The sequence below is a fragment of the Pungitius pungitius genome, chromosome 1 (genome assembly GCF_949316345.1).
Source record: "Pungitius pungitius chromosome 1, fPunPun2.1, whole genome shotgun sequence".
Lineage (NCBI taxonomy): Eukaryota > Metazoa > Chordata > Actinopteri > Perciformes > Gasterosteidae > Pungitius > Pungitius pungitius.
In genome coordinates, this window is record NC_084900.1 from 34,341,977 (window position 1) to 34,360,345 (window position 18,369).

Below are 18,369 nucleotides of genomic sequence, written 5' to 3' on the forward strand. Positions count from 1 at the left end.
CTGGTCTGTGACCTCCAACTCACTGGAACGGTTCGTAGGCGAGTGTGAGGCGGTTTGGTTCAGGATGAGGATCGGCGCCTCTAAATCTGAGGCCCTGGTTGTCAGTAGGAAACCAATGGATTGCCTTCTGCGTGTGGGGAATCCTTACCTCAAGTGAAGGAGTTCAAGTACCTCGGGGTCTTGATCGTGAGTGAGCGGATGATAATCGGAGCAGCGGGGCAATAAACAATAAATCCCCAAAATATTATGCCGGAGTTGGAAGTTACTTCTCCATTAAGATTTCATTCTTATGATCATTTTGAAAACCCAGGAGTTAAACGTTTTTTGTGGTTCACAAGAATAAAAGGAGATTAAAAGCAAAACGTTTTCTTCTTTCCAAACCATTAGATCCTGTGACCCGACTGGAATAAAAAGCAAGACTGGTGTTGCTGTTAAAGTGAGTGTTCAAACAGCAGGGCTGTTTGTTGATGTAGTCCATCATTTATTTCTCAAATATGTGGATGAACGAACATACAATGTAAACATTTTTAAATGAATGAAGGGAGATTAGAAGAACCAAAGGACGCAACCTTCCCCTTTAGAGTGTCTGCAGGCGTCATAAAGTGCTTTGAATTCAGAGTAATGCTGAGGGAAGTCGAGATGTTTATGCAATGTTAGTGCCTTGAAACACAAAAAGACATCTATATACTGTCATGTAAGCATTATATCATCAGCACTCAACATTCATTGAATGCTGCCTCCCATTGGCTACGAGCTGGAGAGGAGTCTTTACATTTCAGAGGGGCAGACCGGGTGGATCTTTTTGCATAGGTTTATGAAGGCTGCAGAGTCCAAAAACACAACTTTCACTGGTGGGAAAATAGGTCTCAGAAAATCACAAAATATATATTAGACCGTTTACATTTGTCGTGACTTGCATCTCTTGCAAATAAATAAATCCCAAGTCCAAAAATCCCTCTCAGGAATCCCATCAGAATCAAAGACCATCTTCATAACTGCAGGACTTGCCGGGGAATCATTCAGTTTCTTTTACTTTTCTTCAGTATCAGTCATCCAGTGAGGGTGGGGTTTACATGTTAGGGGCACATTTCAAACACCAAGTGCTAATTGCTAATCTGGCAAAATTGAAAAATAGTGCTAACTTGCCAAAATGAACAAATACAAACTTTTAGAAAATTGTAACAAAAAACCCTTAACTACCCAACTGACAGGGGCAACATTATAGTTATTTAGTTTGTCTAAAGTAGGACAAATTATATTAATAAGGGTTTAAAAAATACGTAAACGTATTTGTTTGACTGTATGCTTCAGAATATGCAAAAATGAGGTTTCTTATGGTGTCAGACTTCCTGCTGTAAGCCAAAATGTTCTGTAACCTTTTGCTTTAACATTTTATGTGAATCCATTTACAGTTTTATACTTAGTGCAGAACTACATTTTTATGGCTTTAACATTGTGTAAATAATCATTTTGGTGAACTATACATGCACCAATCATTATACACAGCATCTTTGTTACAGTGAACAACATAATGTACCAACAATACGTTTTCTGTGAAACGTGATTAAAAGCAGCTTTCACCTCTACTCTAAGTCCCGATTCACAGAAAACCGGTCAAATCAGACTTTTTATGGATGCTTACAATTAACTAAAATTCACAAATAGGTTCTATATACATTTAAAAAAAAATATGAGATGTGTTTAAATAACCCCTGATATCTGAATGCAGCGGGACAAAAAGTGTTTTTTACGTCTACAGGTAAGATTACAGTTGAGTCCCTAAACTAAAACTGAGAATACAGCCTCTCGTTTTGTGTCCTGCAACAGCATCGTCAAACCCATGTGACACACACACACACACACACACACACACACAAACAGGTGACTGCTTTACCAACCCACACAGGTCAGAAACATACACGGACTCGTTTTGTCATGATTGGGGCTCATAAAGATGTCAACATTTACTCTAAAAACCCTACAATTCTTTACGTAACATTTCTCCTGTGGTCCGTACTAATCTGATTTGGATATCAGGTTTTCATGGATCTGAACAAAGCCACAGTACCTGTGTAACTGAACGCCTCCTCCCGGGTCAATAAATGTTGGGACAGTCAGTGTAATTCCTGTCAAAATAGCCGCCTGTGTATAGCCAATCCTCAGCTCCAGTATGAGGGTTTGCTCCCAGCTGAAACCACCTGGGGGGGGCATAAAACAAGCAGACATATTAGTGAAATCACTGTGTTAAATGAAATACTACATAGCATGAGTGATGCTGAGAGACACAGCCACGTGGTTTTTGTTGTAGTTGGACTGTCATAAGGATGTGAGAAATGTAGCCTTTATAATTATGTCGATTTTTTTAATGAACTTAAGTGCTTTTCTTACCATTCATTTAAAACGGGGGGGACTTGCCAGAAAAACATAGATTTCTTAATTTTTGTTAATATTTGTTCCTCATCTCCTCTTTTTCTCTCAACATCATAACACAGAAGATCATTGTCCAATTTGACATGAGGAGAACCTCCTCAATTCCTGATTCTGTGATCTGATGTCTTTCTATGTATTACACGTTTTGAGCGTTGCAGCTATGCAACCAGACGCATCTTTGAGGTAGGCTTTGATTCAGAGTTGTTGAAAACACAGCCTGATGTTTGTGACTAGCACACCGACCTCGTTGACCACTCCTCCTCCTCCTCGGAGCGTTCCCTGCGTGAGGCCCGCTGTTTGTCCTCTAAACGCTCTTTCTCTGTACTCGATAAGTCTGTGAAAACATGAATAGTAAAAGCTATGACAAAATCACGAGAGGGTTGGGCGTGTGCCTTTTTGTGCGTGGGAGGGGGGGGGGGGGGGGGGGCTTTGTGTTACCCGTGTCTCCGTTCTCCATGGCTCTGATATCGGGCCTTAGCCGGCAGTCTGTGGGGGGCAGAAGTCTCTCCATGTCTGGCTCCAGTTCGTTTAGTGTCATGGCAAAGCTGGTGAAGTTATACATCTAGACATGCGAAATAAACATCTCTGTTCAATAAGCGATTCTGCAATGTGTTTTAATCTCTCAAACAGTATATTGATATTGACCTGTGCTGAGTTAGCCGGCCGCGGCGTTATCCTCCACAGTAAGGCACTTCCTGGGATCACGGTCACAGTCTCTTGAGCTTCTGGCATCTCATCCGCCTCCTCAGATTCACAACCACGTTCCTACGCACAGATAAATAAGGCCACGAGAGGTGGAATGACAAGCTGAAGCCGACATTGCGTACAGTTCATATAGTTCATGTGCAAACAGCTTATTCACACAACTAGAGTTGCACAAATTCAACACGTCTCTGAAGCAACAACGCATGTCATTGCAGGACATTATGGATTAGTGCCAGCAATGATCCCATCATACGCTACACTTTGAACATAACTAGACAACAGCAGTAGCACATTACAGATATTCAATAAGCTTTCACCGTACCTTCTACTAAAGCCCCTGCATGTTATTGTGAGAGGAAAAGAGATCATTTGAAAAAATAATTTAGAGAGATGAGTCACAGATTACTTCGCATTGTAAGACATATAAAACAAGTCAATGACAAACGTGAAAAGAAACTCATGCAGCGTTTCATCTCAGTGGAAAATCAGGTATCAGTCAAAACAGAACCGACTGCAGGTCTGAGCTCACGCACCTGTTTGGGCTTTTTTGAGTCTGCGCCGGTCTTCTTTTCCGCCTTCTTGAATGCGTCGTAAACCTTGGGGTCCACGCTGTACATGCACTCTGTCCACTTTCCATAAATCACTTTGTGCTTCTTCTTACTGGTCCAATAGCAAAGAGAAAGCTTATTCAGTCAAGAGAAAATGAATCCCACCCTTTTTAAAAGTGTCGTTGTGGTCTCGCCTTACCTTTTGTCTTGGATATGACCCTCGACTTTGTGCAGCTCTTTCCCAAACATTCCACACGGTTTGAAGTTCAACACACACTTATCCCTAGTGCTGATGAATTAAAAGAGCACGTAAATACCCCTAATCCAATAACCAATGATGACAAACCAGATTAAACTTTGCAATTATGAATTGTGGGAATACCTGTGGTTGACTATCTCCACTGTTCCATATTGTTCAATCCAGAGTTTTCCCAGTATGATGTTATGCACACAACACATCGGGTTTGTCCATGTGTACACTTCTTTATGCCTGTGAAAAATTCAGAAAGGAATTGTTTGATAGATTTGGAACAACACATTGATGGAAACAATGACACTGTTCTGTTACCATTGGACAGAGCCAGGCTGTATATTCTTTACATTTTAGTCTGATAGTGGTGTGTCCGCTGGTACAAGCATCACATGCTTAGGGGAAACACTACATAAGAAGTGAAGAGGCAGAAACACTCACTTCAGTAGCTCCAGCGTCATGGTGCCTTTGGGCTCGGCCTCCACACTTTTGCCCCAGAACTTGAGTTTTGGGTAAATGGAGCCGTGAAATTCAAACTCTTGCTTCAGGGACTGGACATGGAAGGCACTGACAGGGGGGTGGTGGCTCACCTGCTCCGAAATCAATCTGTAGCCCTCGTCCTCTCTATAAAAAAAAACATGCTTAGATTAATAAGAAACCTTTTGGTGTCTTTCTACCAACACAATATTGTCCTCTCTAATACCTTGTGAGTTCATATGTCTCCCCGAGTAAAGGATTAAATGGCTTTCCAGTCCTTTCCCATTGAGATGCTACGGCCGAAACAGCAAACGCGGCAACGACCTGAGACATAAAGGGAATTAATGTATCGGTCTACGTCGTTTAATTAGCACAACAACCAACATTTCTGGTGGGTTTTGTATTATTGCTCCAGCAAAACAAGTTATTTCAAAAGGTGTCATTGGTTTATGAAAAAAAAAAATGTATGACTAAATAAAGAAAATGATTGTTAGCTGCAGGTTTAAGTCAGTGTAAGATGTGTTAATGCTTCTATTTAGATGTGTTTAGAAGAGAAAGAAAATGATTAAATTAATTAAGAGAGAAAAAAAAGGTCTGACAATGTAAGTAGATCACAAGAGAGTTGTACTTGATTCGTACCTGCATTCGTTCTATTGAGTCAGACAAACTGCAGGCTTTGTGGATGAGGTGAGTGTGCTCCATGTACTCCGAGATTCTCTGAAGGAAGCTCAGCGGCTCGTTAAACACAACTGGCATCGCTATTTTAGACAGCTCCTAGAAGAGCACATGAAAACATTTTTAACAGAAGACATAAATAAGCAGTTGAACTTGGATTAAAAGTGGGACACTGTTGTAAAAAAGAAATGCGTACTTAAACAATTCATGCATCATGTTTAACTTTCATGCAACAAATCGACCCTGCCTGTAGATATGTTTCACATGTTGTTTCGGATTTTTATTTAAGCTATTTTTGTTCCTTCAGATGGTTGCAAAAAAACAAACAAAAAAAACCTTCCAAGCCAATTATAGTCAGCCGAGTAGAGAAGCGCAAAGGGTTCTGTCATGATTAGTCTTGAAGCGGCACAATGCAGGCTGATGCACGCGAGCAACATATTGTTTATGGCGAATCGGATGTTAAAAATTTAGATTAAATTGGAAGCAGATAGGACTCACCATGCCAATGCATTTCTTCAGTATACTCCACACACTGAAATTGTTTCTGGAGATCATTTCAGCAGGCAGGGTTTTCCTGGTACACATTAGGACCATATAGGATTTTTTTTTTACTTGACGTGACCCAGGAATCAGTTAAAAACGGACAGATTATTGATTATACAAAGTACTGCATGAAAAAAAGGAAAAGTTAAAGTCGACTAGCTTCAGTCAGCTGCAAAATGAAATCTAATAGAACAGAAAGCTGGTTCCCCTCGTGAGTGCGTTCACAATGAACCCCTTCAGACCGTAACCCATGTGGTCGTGTACTAACGTGCACACTTGGCTGAACTAACATAAGTGCACTTCTGCATGGCTCCTCACCTGCGCTTCCAGACTCCATTCTCCTGTTTGGCGCTGCCCTCTGTCACCAGCGCGTCTTTAAAGCTGACCTCGAGGGAGTCGTCGGACTCCAGCCCTGATGGGGACGACGCGAGGGTTAAGGGGAGACACGAAAAAGACACTTGAACACAAGACGGAAGTACGTCGGACTGAATGAGAAAGCCGTCAGCGTGTCTCACCTGTCTCCGCGTCGTAAAACTCGTCCTCGCTGTTCATACTGAGCGGAGAAAGTAGCTCTGCGTTACTCAACAGTCATGTTTCCACCGACGGCCTGCCCCGGCCCAAGCATCAGGCAGCCGAAACACACCACCTTCAACAACACGGACTAGTTACACCAAGCAGGGCAGCCAAAAAACACCGTGTAAGTTACGGGATACGACAAAAAAGATAAAGGCTTCCTAGCTTGCTGTCAACAGCTCTGCCCCCCCCCCCCCGAGAGCCTAACAGTAGCTATTAGCATTCGTTAGCTAGCTATGAAGAGCTAACTAGTCGTTAGCTAACATCGCTGCTGTTTTGCAGTTAGCTGGGCAGCATAGATTAGCTAACATTATCCATGCAGAATTTGGCAATGGGATTGATAAAGAATTTAATTAGATATACCTGTGAGTTTAAGTAAAATCAACGCTCAAGTGACATCAACAAACGAAGAGTGCACTCCTTCTCAAAGTGGGCGGCAAGGACACCGTGACGGACAGATCCGTCAGCCAATCACAGCGCAGCCAAGTGCGGTCTAGAAATAGAAGTCAAAGGTTCTTTGGTCAAAGACCGGTTCCGTCTGCCTCAGCTGTTCTCAACTGCACACAAAAATCCATTATATTTAAATACTATCAGTAGACTACGGCTTTTTTTTCATTATTATTTTTAATTTGAAATAAAACCCAAATCTCTTTACAAATGCCTTGATTACATAATCATAAATGGGAAAATTACTATTATTATGGAATGAAATATACACTCATTGAACATGTTGCACTGACTTTCTAATAATACACACTTTAAACAAGGACACTAATTACTTTTGGATAATTATTGATACCTAACCTCCACACAGCGGACAAGATCTTCATACAACAGTGAAGGACGATGCAGCTTGTTATCAGAAAAAAAAGAATAACTTTTTTTCAATGTAAGCTTATTCCTTTATTAACAAATACAATTCTGGGTCCCAGAAGAGGCTTTATATCTTCTTTGTATGCATTTTCATTAATAATGGTGTAATACAAATCTGGTTAAATGTATACATTAAAAACGATATATTATTTGAATAATCCATTTTTATTATTGTCACGTTTCCAAAGAAGAAAGTAAAGTAAGGTATATAGATTGTATTGCCATTCAAACAGACGAGACATATATTAAATATACCAAGGCAAAGTGTTTGGGAACATTTTCATTGAGGGTCAATGGATTCATTTTATTTTGGAAATGTAAACCGGAAGTCACGAAGAAGCTGCGTCAGTCCAACAGTGCCAGTTCACTTTTTGCCCGGTTTTCAATGGTCATTTTTTTCAAAGTTGTTGTCTTCAGGATGGATAACAACCAGGCGGATGTCTTCAGTAGGCTTTGAGCTGTGGACTTTAACACATGTCAACATATTATTGGAAACATCATTATCACCTTGAACTAAAAAAAATATTTAATTCTACCATAGAAAGAAGAAGAGAGTCGTGATGAACAGAGACGTGGACAAAAGCGCAAGGACTGCGCTCCGGAGCCACAAACCCCCCAAGGGGCAACAGCAGGTTTCTGTCCAGAAAAAGAAGAAAGATCCGGCTGCAAAAGATGCCCAAAGTGGCTCTAAGTCATGTCACAGAGACCCTGAGGGGGAGCTGAGATCGGCGGCACCTCAGGAGAAAAGACCGGGGAAAGTGTGCCCGGGTGCCCCGCTGGAGCGCCCCGGCGCGCAGAGGAAACTGTCCGATGCCAGCAACGCATCCGAGGACCTGAGCAAAGACTCCGGCTGCCCTTCTGGGAAACTCTCCTCCTCGGACAGCAGCTCAGAAATATCCGACTGCCCCTCGGAGGGCAACCACAAGCACGACTCTCCGAGCGGCGACAATGCGTTAAGCTGGATAGACGGCGGAGCTTATTTGTCCCCGGACAGCGAGGCGAGAGGCGACGGGAGGCCGCGCGTAAAGGCAGCTGCCGCGGCGGGTCTCCGTTTGTTTAACTCCACGGGGTCGTTTATGGATCTAATGATGGGGGAGACGACCGAAGATGTTTTCCGTGAAGTGGAGGATTTGAGATCAGAGAACGAGTATTTAAAAGTAAGTCTAACGTACTTTAAATTTTAATGATTTCTATGATGTAATCCCAATCGCACGACGGGTGTAGGTTAAATGTCCACATGTTGTTGCTTTTTGGGTCGTTTCTTTGTGAGACCTATAAGAGGGCCTCAGACCCTGAATACCAGAGCAGATTTTCTGTAAATGCTCTTGTCCGAGTTCATTAGAGTAGAGGACAAGTGAGGGGAAGGTCTCCTGCAAGAATCAGAGTCACGAGGGCATTATACGGCATGTTTTTATTGAAATGTAACTGGAAGACAAAATAACAACTGGGAAAAACAAGTCATTTAAACCTAAACACAGTCTTTTTTTATTGAAATAATGCAATGCAGTGACTTTCAAATGTATTTAGGAATTCAGTGTGTGTAAGGGAAGTTGTGGAGAGGCCTGTATGTAGTGTACAGTCTACACTGTTGTATTTGTAGTAAGAGAAGTGAATTAGGAGTTTAAGATGTGGAAAATTACTCTTGACGTATACAAATGCGCACTCAAATGATGAGAATACTCGAAATCGAAGCGAAAGAGATCTCTCCATTAGAGTACAAACCACTACGACATGGTGTGGAATATGAATAATTCTATAAGGAAATGCAGTGGGGAAAAAAACAGTACTTTCAGGAGCTGTTGCTGTCTTCCAGTATTTTAAAATAATCAGAGACTGTAATAATAACCACATAATTGGAAATGCATTTAAATGTATTAGTTACTTGTCCAGAAGGGTTGTAACTTTAACATACAGTAAGTGAGGGGGAAATGCTAAAGGTTGTATTTCCGTGTTGCTGGTCGCAGGATGAGGTGGAGGAGCTTCGCTGTGAGATGCTGGAAATGCGCGACATGTTCCAGGAGGAGGAGGTGTACCAGCTGCAGGAGCTGCGGCTGCAGCTCGAGCAGGCCAACAAGACCTGTCGCATCCTGCAGTACCGCCTCCGCAAGGCCGAGCGCCGCAGCATCCGAGTGGCTCAGACGGGGCAGGTGGACGGCGAGCTGGTCCGGAGTTTGGAGCACGACATCAAGGTCAGGGGGGGTCATCGCCGTCAGTGCTCTCCCCCCCCCCCTTCGTCGCCGTGCAGTCCCGTAAACGAAAACGCCATGAAACAGCACGTTCCTGCCCAATTGGCTTATGAGTGAATCACTGCTGTGAATCACACTATTCTCTTAGTTAAGTTATTTCTCATTTCAGGGATTGAGCACAGACTGTAACGTTTGACAGCAGCCGACTATTCCACGAGCTGTAAAATGCTTCCTGCTGCTCGTCAGCACCACAAACCTTCCCATTCGTTGGAAAATGTCTTCGTCATGCGTCCTGTTTATATTTATGTCTCACTGTGGTGTAATTATGTGGTGAGTTGTTCTCCATCGGTAGGAAACACATTTTGCAGAATCAATCAGTAGTGGCAGCCAGATTTCGTTTTTTCAGCCCGGGCTGCGTGACGGGGTACAGGATTCCCAAAAGCCTCACCCTGTCACCCCCTCACACACTCATTGGAGGTAAATTCCCGTCAAAAGCATTTCCTTGTGAAGTCTCTTTTACAACTCTGGGAAGGAGCCAGAGCTCCAGAGCCTCTTATTAGTAGTAACATTCTACTTGTTGGAAAATTGGTCAGACGACTACAACAAGAAATAAAATAAGTTGCAAAACTGGACACAACGATGGTACACTGAAGGAAACCAAATGATGTCAAAGAGACATTCAATTAGAGGTAAATAATCACCAGGAGATGCAAAGCCATCAGAAAGAGACTCAAAAATACCACAAAGAAAAGTAAAACATCCAGAGATGCAAAATAAATTCAAAGAAACTTAAAATGAACCACAAGAGAGGCACTGCAACCACAAAGAGCTAGATAACCAAAGAAGATCAGATGAAGTAAACAACCACTGCATCTCGTTAGTTGACCTAACAATCTACTTATTGGATTTGTCAAAGCTTTTACACGGAGCGCCCTTCATAACTCGCACACATTCACACAAACCCTGCTGTCGGCTTTGTTGACAGGTCGGAAAGAGCGTGTCCCTCCGGCTGTACAACGAGCTGGAGGCGGTGCAGAAGAAGGACGCCCACTTGGAATGGGAGAATGAGGTGCTGCGGGAGAAGACCCAGGAACTGGAAGTGGCCCGACAGGTGTTACAGGCGGAAGTGGAGAAAACCAGAGAGGTGCGACATTAAAGCACAACATTTTAAGATCCCAATTCATAAAAATAAAAGAGCTTCTCTCATCCTATACTTGTTTTTAGAACGAGGAAGGGGAGCACTCTTATACGTCTTACATCCGGTCTGGGGTCCGGTCTGTATCTTGAATCAGTTTATCGGTTTATTGGACTATCCCCAGCCTCCATCCCTTCAGGTCAGGAATCCTCCTCTCCGGTTTCCCACTGCTACACAGCTGCACCCGCCCCGGGCCAGTTGCCACCCTCATCCCCGCGATGCCGGGGTGACACATGACCCGGGCGCCCCGAGGATACGAGAAGGAGGGCACGGCCCGGCAGCTGCCTGGTGCCTCGGCGGGGCCGAAGCAGCTCGGTATGCCCAAGCCTGAACTTCAGGCACAGCTGACGCCCTCGCGGAGAAAAGGCAGCGAAGGGAGAGTACAAAAATAGCCTCGCGTTCCTCCCTCTCCGCTCCTATTAAGAATGGCTAAATCTAGATCAGCGTGTATTACGGCCTTTAAACTCGCCGCTTGTGCGCCGGCACACTGACCTGCAGCCGCTCAGGCTTTCATCGCACAGCGGCTGCCGCACACGCTGCCACTGACAACCGTTTCCAGCTCTCTCTTTTTTTTGTGTTTAATTCTCGCGGCCCCTCCTGCCTCGACGGCTCCAGTGACACGTGTGCGCTTTAATCCGGGATTCTGTGGGCTCAGTCTGGCTTCAGACGCAGCTGCTAGTCCCTTTGATCCCGGGAAGGGAAATCCACTTAGATGACCTAATCTAGGGGCACAAAACACAGTCTAGAGGGACGAGAAGGAGGATGAACATTTCAGAGACTCTCATTGCAACTGGTCCGTCTGTGACCCAGTTTGCGGGACTTGAATGGTAATTGAATACGGTCAGGTCACAAACACAGCTGCAAATTCTTGAACAACGACGGAACCATAAAATGACGCCAAAAGCTGTGCATTTCATTTATATGCAAGTTTTCCATACCTGACGTGCTGAGACTTACAATATATTCACACTTTTAGAGAAGGAAAGGACTTCAATGATAGAAATAAAGTTCTGATAAAATCATACTGGGGACTGTTATCTCATTTTAAAGTAGCACAAGATCATAATGCAGAGTTTCCCAAATGAATAGTTTGAGAAATTTTCTTCCAGATAATTACTGGAGATGAATACCACTCTCAAGTCGGTACCCTTCTCCTCCTCCTAAAACTGCATGAAACGGTTCCTTCTTCTCTATTCGTATGTTGAAGAATTGCGCTGAGCTTTGCACTTCGGCGAGATACCTGTGCAGCTCGGAGATGCATTGAGAACAGTTTCTTTATTAAATTCTATCAGAAGTTGAGTTCTGTTTGCCCTTTGAAGTTCATCCAGTTGTTGGTTTTGCTGGTTGAACGTCTCACGATCTTTGCTGCAGTGAACATTAATGTTTACGGAGTAAACGTCAAAGTAGATCCTAATACATCAGCAGCCTACAATACATACGGGGACTGGTGGAGGGCAGAGTTTAAACGTAAATCCTGGCCTCTAAATCATTAGGAAATCATTTGGGTGGTGGGTCGACGATCTGTGTGCACGCAGGGATTTGTCATCAAAGCCGATCTTAGCATCTCTGTGAGGCCGATAAGGACATCGCGGGAGGTGCAGCCAAGTCTGTACATCCATCAGGTCCAAGAAATGACGGCGACGGGTTTCTCACTTGGATGGATTTTGACACGTGTCGCATCCTTCATGAACCTTTTGGCCATGTGTGTGTATCCCTCAGAGCACCCTGAAGAAGAAGAGCATCCGCCCGTCGGCCGGCAGGTCTGAGAAGAGGCTCTCTCAGCAGATTGAGGTTCCATATGTTTGATAATCTGATTTCAAATGTGGCTGCAACATATACGGATGACATGCAGAATGACATTCCCTGTTGTTTGTTTCCCCAAAGGATGACAGCGCAGATCTCAGGTGCCAGCTCCACTTTGCCAAAGAGGAATTAGCTCTCATGTGCAAGAAGCTCACCAAGTTGGTTTCAGAGAGCGAGGTCGTGCGCGAGGAGCTCGCCAAATACCACTCGGCCTTCGGCGACTTAGACGCCATCCAATTGCCGCCGGGCAAACAGAACTCTGCCCACGCCAGGGAGGCCGGGGTCAGGGTTCACCTCAAACTGGTGGAGGAGGAGGCCACGCTCCTGAGTCGGCGAATCGTTGAGCTGGAGATGGAGAACCGCGGACTGCGAGCGGAAATGAGCGACCTGAGAGAGAAAATGGGAAGAGGGGGAGGCGAGGAGGAAGAAGGAGAGAATCGGGATGAGCCGGAGGAAAACCTGTCAGCTTCCACACAGGTGGACAGAGAGAGAGGTTACGCAATGGGATGCACGTTGTTCGGTCAGGGTGACGACAAGGAATCAGAGAAAGGGAAAAGTGAGAAGGAGATGATGACTGCTCGTCATATCACTCGAGAGGGTCCTGTGGGGGGGGAGTGGGACCCTTCCGAAAGTTATGAGAGTGATAACAGCAAAACGACAGAAAGAGGCCTCAGAGGCTTGACGGTAAAAGACTATGAAACCCTTTTAGCGCTAAGAGATCATTCCAGTATTTTGAGTTCAGCGATCCAGCTCCTGACGACGCAACCGAAAAGTGAGCACAGCTTTCCCACCTCACGTGCTTTCACCTCCCTGACAGAGGTGGACTTGAACGACAAGGCACACAGGTTAGTCCCACCTTCAAATGAGGCCCTGGAGCTTCTGCAGGCCATGTTGTTGGCTTTCATCGGCAGGGTGGAGACGCTCCTCACGGGGGAGGATCTGGGCAAACTCTCCCTCCACAAGGATGGACATGTTTGGGATTCTGTCACTTTCGCCTTTCTCTCTGGAGACTGTACAGATCTCAACCTCCAAGAGTCACAGAGTAAGCAGGAGTTTGTAGAGGACCTACGCACCTCAGGGGTTAAGGAGAGAGAAAAACAAATGAGACAAACTATTTTGTTTCAATCGGACCTCATTCACAGCTGCAGGGACCCAAAAATGCGACTGTGCTTGCAGGTTCTTTGGATCCTCCATCAGTGGTGTCAAGTTCAAGGACCTGTGCTGGAGGTAAAAGAGGTCAAACGAAAGTCGTCGGTACCTAAATCAGCCAATTGTATCTGTTTATTTGAATAGATTTATGAATATATCATGAATATATCTTAATTTTTTTTCTTAAATTTAGGGTAAAGACAAAACCATGGCTGTGCTGTGGGGCTTAATGCAAAAGCTTGGTGCAGAGCTCCGGGGTGAAGGGATCGAATCCAACAGTGAGGCCAAAGGTGTGCGGGGCAACGACGCCACGGTGAGGACGCGTGATGCGTGAAATCTCGCTGATGATGTGGCTCGCTCGCTACACGTCCCCCTGACGGTCCCTGCAACGGGCATCACAAAAAAAGACCCATGCTTAGTATGTAGGCTAATCTCTGGTCGGGGCTGCCGCCAAACAGGACATGTTCAAATCTGCTTGCACGAAAACACTCAATTGATTCGCTGCATCGTCCAGACCCGGCGCCTGGTCGTTATTATCTGAACCGCAACGGCTTTAATTATTGTTCCCAGTGGTCCAATGCAAATAGAAAGCTTGAATACATATAAAGAAGTCACCACTGAACTGGTGGAGTTTTCTTTGCACAGCGTGACTCAAGATCTGCTTCGAAGGGCTGGATTTATTTCTTCAGTGGTGTTTTTCCTCCTTATTCCACTGGCTAGACTGTAATCCCTGCTTTCCCTTGCAGCATTTAATATGCATCAGTGCCAAATAGCGTTGTTGTTCAATGTACTTGAACCCAAAGTCCTGTATGACATGAACCCTGCATAAAGGTTGACCAATTTGCACCAAACACAAACTACAGACAAGGCTTTGTTAGAAGCCTTAAACAAATTGAAATTGATCTGATGGGAGAAGAGACATTTCTGTTCATTAACCATCATGTGATTTTCTCCCTTTCCTCAGTGTGGCGCCACCGTTGACTGTGATGATGGAGCTGACAGGTGAGGTCTTTAAAGCGTTCAGGGTTAAAGCAGTTTGTTCTTGAGGTCACTGCGGTTGTGCCTGATGAATCCCCGTCTGTTTCCACAGAGTGGGCAGCTCCAAAGGGAAAAGACTTAGGCGACCGCTTTCTCCACGCGGCTGCAAGACGAAGAACTGGTGCTACCTGAGCCAGGAGGCCGCCCAGCTGGACCGAGAGGACCCCGTTAAGACGTGGGACCATCTAATCATGCCGCTTAGCTTCCCCGATCTCGACTTTGAGCGGATGTCCGTGGACAGGAGCCACACCGCCCCGGAGAAATCGGCCTTCCGCATCTACTACAGCCCGCCGTCAGCTCGCAGAGTGCAGCTGGCGCAGCTGAAGCAAAGCCCCGTCGCCGACGGCCAGTCGGTCAACTCAGGCTCTCCGTGGTGCACGCCGCCGACCTCCTTCTCCCCCGTCTGCCTGGGCTCGGCTGCCAACCTCAGCGACGACATGAAGGAGATGTCGGCCAGCTGGAGGCAGACGGGTCCGGAGCAAAGGGGCCGATCCCAGCGCCGGTGGGTGGACGTGGCCTGCTCAGGGACTCAGACCCACACCAAGCCACAGATGGTGAGCGTCGGTCTGCAGACAGACGGGTCGGTCGCCGCGAGAAGCGGTCCATCCCGGCTCCTAAGCCCCTCCCTGGTCTCCGCCCGCTTACACCACATCTCCACCTCTCTGGACGGGGGACCAGGCAGAGTGGAGAGGTCCAGAGCCTCCGCCTCCTCTCCTAAATTTTACCGGAGACACTCTGTGTCCGGTGCATCGTCTCCCCCCGAGTCCACCAACTTGAGCCCCTCCTCCTCTTCCTCCTCCTCCTCCTCCTCGTCATTCACCTCCAGAGATCGAGCAATTTGGAGCCAGAACCACCCAACCCACAACAGCCTCAAGTGGACTCGGCAAACCAGTAGCAGGTCCTGTCCAGGACTGAGCCACAACTCTCTGAGCAGCACCAAGTCCCTCAGCGGCAAACCTGCAGGCGGCAACCGCTACGGCATGGTCACGGAGTTCCTGCGCAGGGTGAGCGGCCGGGCCGAGAAGCCCCTGCCGGCGCCGGGGTTGGGGCAGAAGACGAAGAGCGGTCGGAGGAGCCTGGAAAGTGTTCCGACGAGGCCCCCGGCCGCACCGCTGCACAGGAACGACAGCGTGACGAGGATCGTCAACCAGAGGTTCATGAAGCAGCGAGAAGAGGTCGGCCGGGCCAAGAGAGAGGAGAGGGGGGGCAGCCTGGACCCCGGGGTCCGACACGGCGCCAGTACCGTCACAGCAGAGGTGAGCGTGGCAAACAAGTGGATTGATTGATTGAGGAATGAGCGTGTTTCCTCCAGCTAAGCCTTCTTGTCTCGCCTCTCTTTCTCCGGCCAGGATGGAAACTACGAGCGCAGCTCCAGCAGCACGCTGACCTTCTGCTTCGCTCGCCCATCTCGATCCGGCCAGAGACAAACGTCAAGCCAGAGCAAAGTCCAGCGCCACAGATACTCGCCTCCCTCGAGTACGGCCGCAGACTCCAACCGCGAGTGAAGGGGCGGCTGAGAGCGGATAGAGAGCGACAGGGAACAGATCAGATATTGTCCTCAAAGGCGATTCCTGCTCCACTTCAGAAGGGTTGAAGTGGGAGAACTGGTAAACTGTATGTTGGATGTTTAGGGTTTCTAGCTCCGTTCTTTTTTTCTTTTTTTCCGTTTCATTTTTTTGGCATGTTGGCTCAATGTGGATTTCAATTACAAGAAACTACAAAGTTGCAAAGCTTCATTTTTGTTAATGACTTTAAACTTGATTATGATGTAAACTGCAAATTCACTTTCTATTATGTTTGTAGTATTTTGGAGATAAGATCCTTGTTTTGCTGAATAATATCTAAGATCTCACTAAAAGGATGTATTGAGATCATTTCATTAACATGTATGCCTCGTATTCACAGTCAAACCTCACCATGACTTCTGCAGATACTTGTTTACTCTGCACTAGTCAGCTGCCTCAGGACGGAGGCTGAAGGCTTTAACATTAAAGAGTAAAAGTAGTAATAAGATTAACATTTCATGGCCTGTCACCAGCATGGTCCATCCTCTCTGTTGACTTTCACTGACTGAAAACCAGCACATATAATTATAGCATTTTGTTTTCTGTAACTTTGTGAAATACCTGCATATTAAATATTGATTGTGAGAGATGGAAGCTCACATTTCTATATATTTTGTCTCCTCTCTGAAAGCTGGCTGGCTGTAGTCAAGGACAAAGTCACAAAATCAAACGGTGTCCTATTTCTGCTCAACACACGTGTTCCCTCTCTATTGTCTCCATCACACACACACACACACACACACACACACACACACACACACACACACACACACACACACACACACACACACACACACAGTGTCTTCAGTGAACAACTGACAAAACACGACTAAGATTATAAAAATTGAAATTCATAAATAATCATGAGGTAGCCCACAAAGGAGTATAATCTCAATGTTGATGCGCGGCAGTACCGCTTCATACAGGAGGGGGCGCTGCCGCTGGAGCTCTGCACCTTTCCCCGCTGTTTGTTAACGCAAAACAAAGCCGGAAGTTCTTCTCTACCGTCGGATATCTTTGCTCCCGATGAGATGAAATGAAGTTAAATCCACGTCGAGTCAGCGGTTGAATGGAGTCTGTCTTCTCGAGGTTTGATGCTTTTGACTTCGAGGCTGATCGCCGGTTTCAGGACGGTCTGAAGCATCTAAAGAGTGACGTCAGGAGGGAGGAACGCAACGTGCTGGACCTGAAACTCTTCTTCTTTAACAGGTATAACGTCTGTGAATGTAACGTTTAATACAGACCGATGCATTTAACACATTTACTTTACAAATAATACAATATAAAATAAAAGATGTTTGCTTAATAAAGAGCGTTAAAAATTAAATGTTTTATCAAAATCTGTTAAACTTATAAACTACTCATTACATACACGTACATTTAAAATTTTTAGTTGATTAGCAATATATCTATATTTTGTCATTCACAATGCGACCAGGGGTTATGATTTAATTTATAAAACATGTTTATGTTCTTCTAATTAATTTTTTTTAAACTGACTAAATTGATTGTCAGTGAAGATATCACTTTGAGCTCTGGATAATTGTTCAGCCTTTTCTGAAATGAAACAATTAACATTGAAATACTGACACGTAAATTGTAACTGTACAGAATCATATTACCAGATTTACTTCCATGATCTAGATGATGAAGTTAATGTTACGATACCACAGAGAATGAAGCCGTTTCTGTCATTTCCAGGTTTGTGGAGCCCATCAACGGGACTGGCTACAAACAGTGGAGCTGTGCTTCTCCTCCTGAGGCTCCAGTGGACGGTGGTGTTGAGCAGCCGGAACAGCGGACCCCCCCAGACTCAGAAACAGCAGAAACCCCTGCAGAGCCAGAGGCCGAGCTGCTTTCCTTCGCCGAGGTGATGCGACTGGTTCAGGAGGGGAAAGAAGTGCCTGGAGCCACGAAACCCGACATAAAGGCGACCAACCAGAGTCCCACTCCTTCTCACATGGAACGGAGACTGAAACCCTGGGAGATGTCGTCGGCTTTAAAGTGACCCTTTTTTTTACTGTCAAATAAAAAAAGATATTTAATGAAGAGTATAAAAAATGACATTTGTATGACATGTTGTTATCCTAACTGGGACTACGGTTTGAAAAGTAAGGCAGAATATTTTGTTTTGGATAAGCAGAACACACTAGAAGCTTGACTTCAAAATCAGCAAGATACTAAATTTAAATATGTGAGCCCAAATATTCTGTTTACCTTTAATTGTCCTCCTCCTCACATGGATTAATATGAAGACTTTGCAGTCAGTCTGTGCTTGAGCCACGCATAACAAATTCATATTAAAAAAGCAAAAATGATACAAATCAGCTTTTATTTCCGTCAGTTGACATAGCACCGA

General features: G+C 45.3%; 2 protein-coding genes across 4 annotated transcripts; one reads left to right on the top strand and one right to left on the bottom strand.

The window, feature by feature from the left end:
- Positions 1-425: 425 nt before the first annotated feature.
- LOC119222113 (oxysterol-binding protein-related protein 2-like) lies at positions 426-6,689 on the bottom strand. Of its 3 annotated transcripts, none has more exons than XM_037478465.2 (14): positions 6,565-6,689; positions 6,144-6,274; positions 5,947-6,040; positions 5,584-5,659; positions 5,050-5,184; positions 4,637-4,734; positions 4,375-4,557; positions 4,066-4,173; positions 3,883-3,972; positions 3,669-3,795; positions 3,076-3,195; positions 2,869-2,992; positions 2,674-2,764; positions 426-2,198 (listed from the first exon to the last, which is right to left on the bottom strand). In XM_037478465.2, exons 2-14 carry the CDS (start codon positions 6,178-6,180, stop codon positions 2,096-2,098), a joined length of 1,386 nt encoding a protein of 461 aa, XP_037334362.2. In that variant the 5' UTR covers positions 6,181-6,274; positions 6,565-6,689; the 3' UTR covers positions 426-2,095. The 3 variants fall into 3 exon arrangements, with proteins under 3 accessions (XP_037334362.2, XP_037334363.2, XP_037334364.2); XM_037478466.2 differs by having other exon boundaries at positions 6,144-6,289; positions 6,565-6,661; XM_037478467.2 differs by lacking the exons at positions 5,584-5,659; positions 6,144-6,274; positions 6,565-6,689.
- A 792-nt stretch (positions 6,690-7,481) lies between these two features.
- LOC119223481 (uncharacterized) lies at positions 7,482-15,950 on the top strand. The gene is made up of 9 exons (XM_037480809.2): positions 7,482-8,231; positions 9,039-9,263; positions 10,246-10,404; positions 12,175-12,246; positions 12,340-13,485; positions 13,601-13,720; positions 14,372-14,409; positions 14,498-15,701; positions 15,795-15,950. Exons 1-9 carry the CDS (start codon positions 7,635-7,637, stop codon positions 15,948-15,950), a joined length of 3,717 nt encoding a protein of 1,238 aa, XP_037336706.2. The 5' UTR covers positions 7,482-7,634.
- The last annotated feature ends 2,419 nt before the right edge of the window (positions 15,951-18,369 follow it).

Excerpts from the sequence above, each read along its gene's own strand:
- LOC119223481 (XM_037480809.2), top strand. The coding sequence starts at position 7,635 with ATGAACAGAGACGTGGACAAAAGCGCAAGGACTGCGCTCCGGAGCCAC. Across the intron at positions 12,247-12,339 it reads GGCTCTCTCAGCAGATTGAG|GATGACAGCGCAGATCTCAG; the intron begins GTTCCATATGTT and ends GTTTCCCCAAAG. Across the intron at positions 15,702-15,794 it reads CCAGTACCGTCACAGCAGAG|GATGGAAACTACGAGCGCAG; the intron begins GTGAGCGTGGCA and ends TTCTCCGGCCAG.
- LOC119222113 (XM_037478465.2), bottom strand. The coding sequence starts at position 6,180 with ATGAACAGCGAGGACGAGTTTTACGACGCGGAGACAG. Across the intron at positions 4,174-4,374 it reads ATGACGCTGGAGCTACTGAA|GCATAAAGAAGTGTACACAT; the intron begins GTGAGTGTTTCT and ends AATTTTTCACAG. Across the intron at positions 2,993-3,075 it reads GGCCGGCTAACTCAGCACAG|ATGTATAACTTCACCAGCTT; the intron begins GTCAATATCAAT and ends TCGCATGTCTAG.